Source organism: Pterocles gutturalis, unplaced genomic scaffold (assembly GCF_000699245.1).
Source record: "Pterocles gutturalis isolate BGI_N339 unplaced genomic scaffold, ASM69924v1 scaffold3195, whole genome shotgun sequence".
Taxonomy (NCBI): domain Eukaryota; kingdom Metazoa; phylum Chordata; class Aves; order Pterocliformes; family Pteroclidae; genus Pterocles; species Pterocles gutturalis.
In genome coordinates, this window is record NW_010140475.1 from 4,918 (window position 1) to 13,040 (window position 8,123).

The 8,123-nt window shown below is 41.2% G+C and overlaps 1 protein-coding gene across 1 annotated transcript in view; it reads left to right on the plus strand.

Annotated features, from left to right (window-relative positions):
* Positions 1 to 1,217: 1,217 nt before the first annotated feature.
* Positions 1,218 to 8,123, plus strand: part of ACBD6 (acyl-CoA binding domain containing 6) — a gene marked incomplete at its 5' end in the record, with an annotated part of 77,926 nt that continues 71,020 nt past the window's right edge. The window contains 2 exons of the mRNA XM_010083664.1: positions 1,218 to 1,282; positions 1,808 to 1,904. Of these exons, the coding sequence (XP_010081966.1) occupies positions 1,218 to 1,282; positions 1,808 to 1,904 (162 nt within the window). The remainder of the gene's footprint in view (positions 1,283 to 1,807; positions 1,905 to 8,123) is intronic.

An 8,123-nucleotide genomic window follows, 5' to 3' on the forward strand; every position in this document is an offset into this window, starting at 1 on the left:
AAAAAAAAATCCATGTTTCAAAGTCATTCCCTAACACAATGATATTTTCATTTCCGTTAGATTTGTTTTACCAGTGATGCCTGTGTGCAAAGGGCTTTATTTTCCATGAGAACAGGGCACGGGTAACAGCCAGATCTGGTGGGTCCTGACCCATATTCCCTGGCTCTTCCAGGCAGGGACAGAGGCACATTCACTTGTACATTCTCCTGAGCTGATTTCAAGAAAATATCTCAGTTACTCAAATCTCAACCTGCTCAATTGCCTCTGTTCTTGAGGCAATTGTCAGCACTGACCTAATCGCAGGAACATGGTTGTGCCTTTGGAGGCCTGGGCAGGCGTAGTTTCTGTCAGTTCTGTGTTCCCCTTGGTGGGCAAGCTTGCAGGAGAGATAAGGCTGCTCGGCTTCCCTGCAGCAAGAGGAAGGGCTTTGTATTTGTCCCATCATTACACCGCCCTGGGGAAAACTGCCTGAATCCCACTGGCACAGAGTCCATTTTACACTGGCTATAAGATTATTTTTTTTCCCGTATATCTATCCACCAATTCTGACTTGTTCCCTTGCTTCCTTGTGTTTCTTATTTCTCCCCCCACATTTTAATTTCTGGCTTGCTTCTGACAGACTGGTTCATCTCCTGCACTCAGGCCTTGACTTGTTGCTCAGCTGTGCTTCCTATGCAGCCTGGTGCCTTGGAGCAAATTTGGAAGCTGCTTGGCATTCCTTTACTCTGAGCTTGTCCCCTTGCCTTCCAGAGGACCTTGGAAATAATTAAGTAAAGTCTGTTTACTTGAGCTTTGTGCGGAAGCAGGTGAATTTGAGCCTTAATGAATAATCACCTCTGTAGAAACCCTAATCAAGAGAATTTTTCTTGTTACTGGTGGAGGATGAGGCATTTGTCTGGGTAATAAACATAACATTAAGTGAGAAATTGCTTGCTGGTTATCAGTATTGAGTAATGCATGCAAAAGAAATGAGCTGCAGAACAAAATTGCTTCCCTTGCATCATGCAAAAAAACCACAGGGATGCAGAGGTGCTAATGACTGCGAGAAGGCTAAAATTGAGGGTAAGATGGGGTTGAGTTGTGTCAGTTCTTTCCCTTGAAAACATTTCCTTTGGCACAAGAACAAAATGACCCTGAAACCATCAGAACTCAGTATTCCCTTATGCAAGTCCCCTTCCTTTGCTTTGTTCTAACAGAATAAAATTTATTTTCTTTAGGTGAAATTTGGAACCTGTAACACTCCCAAGCCAGGCTTCTTCGATTTTGAGGGAAAGCAGAAATGGTAAGAGGAAAACCTCACAATTCCTAGCAATTTCTGGCTCTACTTTTTGTTTCATCTTGTCTCATCTGTTGACAGATTATGGACCTAGAGAATGTCAGCTCTGAGTCTGCTGCTGAGCTGGCTTAAAATCCTTTGTTTAACAGGGGAGTGTTTGCTGCTATGCCTGATGCAGATGTGAAATACCAGGCTCCTGTATTTGCCTTGTTCATCCAGAATTAGCCCGCATAGAACAAAAATTTTGTGAGAATAGCTACAGCTTTACGAACAGCTTTACTTTGTGATCACAAACTGCCTTCCAGCCTGGAGCAGGATCCCCTGAAAGATCCTTTTACAGCAGAGTGGTGTGCTGACAGTGGCCATTCATGGCTTCAGAGAAAAGTTGGGCATTTCAAGCTGAATGAAAGATGGCTTTGCACCCCCTGAAAGCATTTAGATGAGTCTGTTCACTGTGTTCCACTGATCACACTATAAAAACACATTGTGATGTCTCCGAGCAGCTTGCTGATGTTCTGCTCTCTCTCCTAGGGAGGCTTGGAAAGCCCTGGGAGACACCAGCCCTCATCAAGCTATGCAGGAGTATGTTGCTACAGTGAAAAAACTGGACCCCAGTTGGAATCCCCAGGTAGGAAGCATGAAAATGTTGTTCAGAAAACAAACCAGCATTTGTCTTTGTAAAGCTAACAATGGTCCAGCTTCACACAGATGTTAATTGCTGCATGGCAAACTTCATTTTGAGCAGATTAAAGTCTAAATTCGTTTTAAAAACTCTCCTTTTGTTAGGACTGAAACATGAAGAACCATCTCTTTCATTCATAATTATCTTCATTACAGGGAGCACATGCACAGGGTTGGTTTGGCTGCAGTGATCTAATTTATTTTGCTTTTATTGGTTCATGCTGTATTTAGCATGTAAAGATACTTTTTATCCTTTTCTGGTCTTCTCTTTTCAACTACTATTTAAATGTTGATCAATACAAAGTAATCTTCATGAAAGTGACATGAACTGAATGATCAATTCTAAAAATGTTTCCTTTTTGTTTTGATGCAGCAAATTACCAAAGCTGATTATGATTAGGTGCTCCGACATAACAAGTATGTTTGTAAGTCCTGTGGTTGTGTCTTTTTAGGGGGACTGTACTGTAATTTTAATTGATCTGTCTTTCATCTACCAGGTTTATTACTTGATTGAAAATTTAAGGATATCTCCCTCTTTATAGACCAATTTTTATATGATTTTTAAAGAAGATTGCTCTTTAGATAAGTATTGCCTTTGGTTGGTGATAGAGTGGAGATATTTCACTAATAGCAAAATGCTGAAGGCATGGTAATTTCTTTTCATGGTAGGAAATTGATTCTTTTTTGGTCCTGCACTTTGGAAGCAAAATCTTCTGTGAGCACAAGCCTATGAATCAAGAATTTGATTCTCTGTTGTCTTCTGATGCTGTTCTGGAGACTTAAGAGTAATTGTTTTTTCTGCACTGGTTCATGTTTCATGACGTTGATCCTGTCTTTGCAGCAAAGAAATATTGTCATTTAGAGGAAATCCTTTTTAATGCCCTTTGGGGAAAATAGTTTTATATGCTGAGCAGCGCATTTAGCAAAAGCGAGCTGCATGCTGTGTAAATTCTTGTCCAATCTAAAATTCTCATACAGAAATAAAATAATTTTAAAAGAATCCGTGTATGATCCTGAATGAAGTGTCTAGCAGTGTAAAGCAAAATATGAATATTCATTAAACAATGGGGGGGGCAAAAAAAAACAACCCCCAACAGTTTCCTGAATTTTTATGAATAGAGCTTCTGTTCATAAAGAGACTTCTCATATGTGGTGACAAGCTTAGCTTTGGGTATTCCCTTTACTTTTTTGCCTCAGGGAAATACTTGTCACAGGTGTGACCTATCACAGGTGTTGTTTTTTAAAAAAATAAATATTTTAAAGAAGCAAACAAAGAATGCTTTGCAGCACTGCCGCTCCTGTGTTCCTCCAGAGTGAGGAATGAATGCCCGTGAGCATGTTTCTTCCCATTGCTGTCCTTGCGTGAGCCTGTCCCCAGGACTCGGCAGAAACTAGACCGTGCTGGGTAATGCTGTTGCACCAGCGTGTTTGCTCATTCACGCGTTGCTCTGTCCTCTTTGAATAGTTGATGCAAGAACTGTGGGCTTGCCGGGGAGAGCAATGCTGGAGCTTGAGCAGAAGTTTCAGTGAAGATGGCAGGGCTGAGTTGTCAGAGTGGTTTAAAGAAATGTGAATTTCTTCATCTGCTTTTGTTGCAGTGTTTCAAAAGATGTGCTTCTCTCACTCAGGGCACTATGTATATATTTCTTGACCTTTTTAAGCCAATGTGTTTTTTTCCTTTGTGTTCTCAGTGCATGGACCTCTAATGCTGAGGAAAATCCATAGGATGGTATCTGGTTTACTTTCCCTGCACTGCTGTACAGGTGGCACGTTTCTTGTCCTGACTCTCCTTTTCCTGTGCCTTCCCTGTGACTGAGCTGGAAACATGTTAAGACATCTGACTGCTTGATGTTGCAGGAATATGCTCAGGTGCAGAAAAACTGAGCAGAGGAAGTTAATTAGCAGAGAATGTAATTTAAAAGTTAGCATTGAAGTACAGGTGACATCGCTTTCTTTAAGTCACCTGGCCTTCCTAGTGCATCTTCCTTATAATGACACTTTTATATACAAAGTTCTCTATCTCTGATCAGTCTCATCCTGCTCAGTACTCTGTTCAGTTTTTGTGGTTTGTTTTTTTTTTCCTCCCCCCCCCACGAAATCCACCTTCTGGAGCCACGAGAGGGAGCTCTGTTCTCTAAAATGATGGAGATACGTGTTTTGCAATTGAGATAAAATAATAGCTGTTTTAGTCTTCAAATTTCAAATTGGATTTATAGAAAAGATCTGTGGGTACTTTACGAGGTGCTTCATCACTGTCATTGTGTCTCCTTCACATGCTTATCTGCTGGGTTCCTTTGATTTTTTTCTGTAAGTTCAGTAGATCATGAATGAAGGACTCCTAGTATTTGGTTAAAACAGTATAAAGTGCTTGGTTCAAATTTGAGAAGTTCGGCTCTCATATCATCATTATGAATCATAAATAGTAATTATAGTACAAGGGTGTTGAATTCCTCATTCTGCAGCTTCATGAATTTTGCTATTGTAAATCTTTCTCAATATTACTTACGTATTTTCTCTTCAACAGTTTCTCATCCTTTAAAGTTGTTCTTTTACATTATCTTTAATCCTCCTCAGTCTCCTGTTTCATGTATTTGCAAAGGGTTTTTAATGTCTTGATTCTTTAGTACTAAATAAGCAAAATTTAAGACTTAAACACCTTGTCTTTTTTGTAGGTTCATTTTCTCCTGACAGATTTGCTGCTGTTCTGCGGCTTTCAGCCTGTCCGTATTTTTCTTAATAAATTGAATGGAACTAAACACAGTGGTTTTTATGCAATCCAAATAGATCTGCTTCTTCATTCCTTTTTCTTATTCTTCATTGATTCATTCTTTCATATTGACCTTGCAGTTTCTGTATTAGTGCAGTTTCTGTATTAGTACATTTTCAGCATCAGACCGCAATTGCTATAATTTAGTAATCTTTGCTTTGTTTGAATGGAAAATAAAGTAAGGAGCACCCTGGATTTGTGTTCAGAAACACAGAGCACCAGCAGCAGCCAAAATCTGACCTGCTGCTTCCTACTCCTATGTGGAGTTTGGAGAACCTGCACTTTATGAGGAGACAACTGAATACGGAGAGGCAGTGGGAGAGCTGTTCTCTGCTCTGTGAAGCTGGTGTGCCACTTGTGACAGTAGAGGCACATCTGTTGGTTCATCTCCATGGCTGTTTCCAGTGTGGTTTAGTTTCTTCACCCTTGTTGCTGGCGGTTGTCTGCTCCAGTCATGCCTAATCTTTTCTTTCAGAGCTTTGTGTAAAACCTGAAAAGAAATGATCCTACTGCATTTATTCTCAGCAATTTTGTTTGCTAGGAAATCTTTAATATAGCAGATAACCTAAAGGATATTTTACATTCATGAAGCTGCAGGAGTCTCGTTGTATTTATCTTGAACCCAGAAGTCTAGAACCAGTAATTACAATTGCCTTTCTGGGTGCTTTGGAGTTAGGTCTTCCTGTGTTGACATGGTCTTACTGTGTTTTGTGTTGTAGGTTTTGTGCCTTTTCCCAAGAACAGCTGCTAGTAGGAGATCAGAACCATACTTTTCCATGCTTGTCTCCATTCTCCTCTTGGTGCAGTCTTCCTTCGTCATCGTCTATCTTTTAGTGCGTCTTTTGTTTCTTGTTCTTTCTTGTGAGTCATTTCTTTCTGTCTGAAGTTCCAGGCAGTAGGAAGGTAATTGCTTGGACCAGCTCAGCTCTATTTGCATATTTCAGAGACATCACCTGTCCTTCAAGTCTAATAACTCTTCCTCCAGAACAGAGAATAGTTTATGAAACAACTCTTTTGTGTTTTCTATCCTTAAACATAAATGTTTCATGCCGTCAACACCTCCCACTGCTTTGGGTCCTTTAGAGAGGTATATGTGTCCTGGCTGCTTCGCTTCTCGTACATTCACCTGTTGTCGTCTTGCTTTACCGGCAGCAAATGACATGTTGCTTTTGGTGGCTTTGGCTGATGTATGTGAGTTTGGCAATGATACTCATCTACTCTCCCTGCCAGCCACCTGCAGCATATTGCCTCCATGTGCTCATCCCTCTGACCACTCGTGCCATGGCTCTGCAGTACCCGCACCCATTGTGGTGCCATCCTGCGGTCCCCGTGGTGGGTTTGGTGATTTAGGGAGGTTCACGTTCACAAGCTGGTTGACTCGAGTCTTTATGCAGTAACTTTGTTCTCGTGTACATCACTGTCTTTACTGTGTAATGGGGTACTTCTAACACTTGGGGTTTTTGAGACATTCTTAGCAAACTCTGAAATTCTAATCTCTGACGTGTATTTGATGTCGCAAATGCTCATTGGCTTTAAGCATCCAGATTTTGCAAGCCTCAAATTGACATGGGAGCTTGTGTCTGCAGGCACTGACCATCTGGAGCCCAGAGCGGGACAGCACCTCTTTTGCTCAGCAGCGTTGTACCTGTCTCTTCACCTGAGTTCATGGCACAAGCGGTGTGGGTGGAGGTGTGTGCACGGCGCTGCGGTGAGATGGTCAGGAGCTGTTATTGATTGTTCCGTTTAACAAGACGGTTATATGGCACAGCTTAAACAATAAAAATAAATAATAAAAAAGCACCCAGATTTGCTCATCAGTTTTAGCCTTCCATTTGCTGATTACAATTTTGGCATCTCTTGATCCTAAATATTCCCTTGCCCTACTTCTTATATTGCACATTTACCAGTTCCAGTCTTAACAGCTTGTCACGCTACTAACTCGAGGCCTTCTTTCTATTTGCTTTGACTGCTGAAACTCACAGGAGGACTTCATAATTTTCTATTTCTTTATTTAAGAAAAAAAAATTAACTTGTCTTTACCAATAACGCACTTAGTAAGATTTCTGCTGTGTAATGAGGACAGTTGCGTATTAGGAGTCTGAAGAGCAGAGACATATCTCTAAGGCAAAGCAGGCAGAGCACTTGAGTTCAAAGAAAATAGATATTCAACCAAGCATCTTTTTATGCTCGTAAAGATTTGAATTTCTGGTGCTGAGGTTTGCAGGAGAGAAAGCTGCCTGTGTTTTTCTGGCTACTGTGCTTTGTTTGAGTAGAGGAGGATTTATTTCTCTGTACTCTGGACCAAGTAGTCCATAAGAGTAAAATACCTCTATTGCTGTGTTGGTGTGGGAGCGCTGGGTCGCAGTGTTTGGAGCAGTTGGGAGAGGACCCCCAGGAACAGACAGTCGGTCTCATGAAGAAGAAAACAAGCTTCAGAGTGAATAAAATAGCAAATGCACTATTGCTGCCGGCTCAGAGTAGTGCAGTAAGCTGGAGAACCTGCAGGAATTAAAGGAATTGATTTGTCCGGTGGCCAGTGGGTGTTTTTGTAGGAAGTACTGCAGGGGGCAATATTTGATAAGGTGGGTGGCCACTTCCCCTGTGCACAGTGCTGGGCTCCATCCCCCCTTCTTTCTGTTGGAATAACCCTTCTCTATCACGTTTTAAATGCAAGAAGCAAGTTGAAACTAAAATGTGGAAAAGAGAATTTTCAATTGGAGGATGTAGTGAAAAGCAGGAGGAGCAACTTCCAGATTTGCAGAGGAGCTGAGTTTGTATGTATGCCTTTTGTAGGTTACACCAGGTGTTACTGAAATATTTTAGTGATTGATTTAAATTGATTAATCTCTTCTATTTAAGTAGGATCTCCAAGGCAACTTAAAATTTCTGTAGTGACTCAAATACAAACTGTGCATCCAATGATGTTAAAACAGGCATTTGGAAATCCAAACCTGCCTTTTTTTTTTTTTTCTTTAGATTTGCTCAAACCTGGTCTGTTCCTGTCTGGAGCAAAGAGCTTTGCTCTTTTGCAGGTTGTGTGTTTGGTTGACCTCTAAGAATTACATTAGTGAGTGCTAAATCATGCTGTAGTTTCAGGCTGGAATCTGTGGATTTCTTGGTTAGTACAGCAGACCAATGGAATTTCTTCTGGAAATTAAGAAATACGTTGGAAAAACTGTGGTCTGTAAACAAAATGAGTGCACCCATCATGTTTTCCTGTTTTGTCTGTCGGTCAAACAGATGTCTCCCTTGATAATCTGTCCAAGCAGCCACTGTTTGTGGTTGGAAAAGAGCAGCAGAGTGGTGTGGGCAGGATTACAAGGGGGATGGGAAGAGCAGGAAGGGCAAAGACCTGTTTGGGTCTCTGCCTGGCACGAGCAGCAGCATATTCCCATTCCT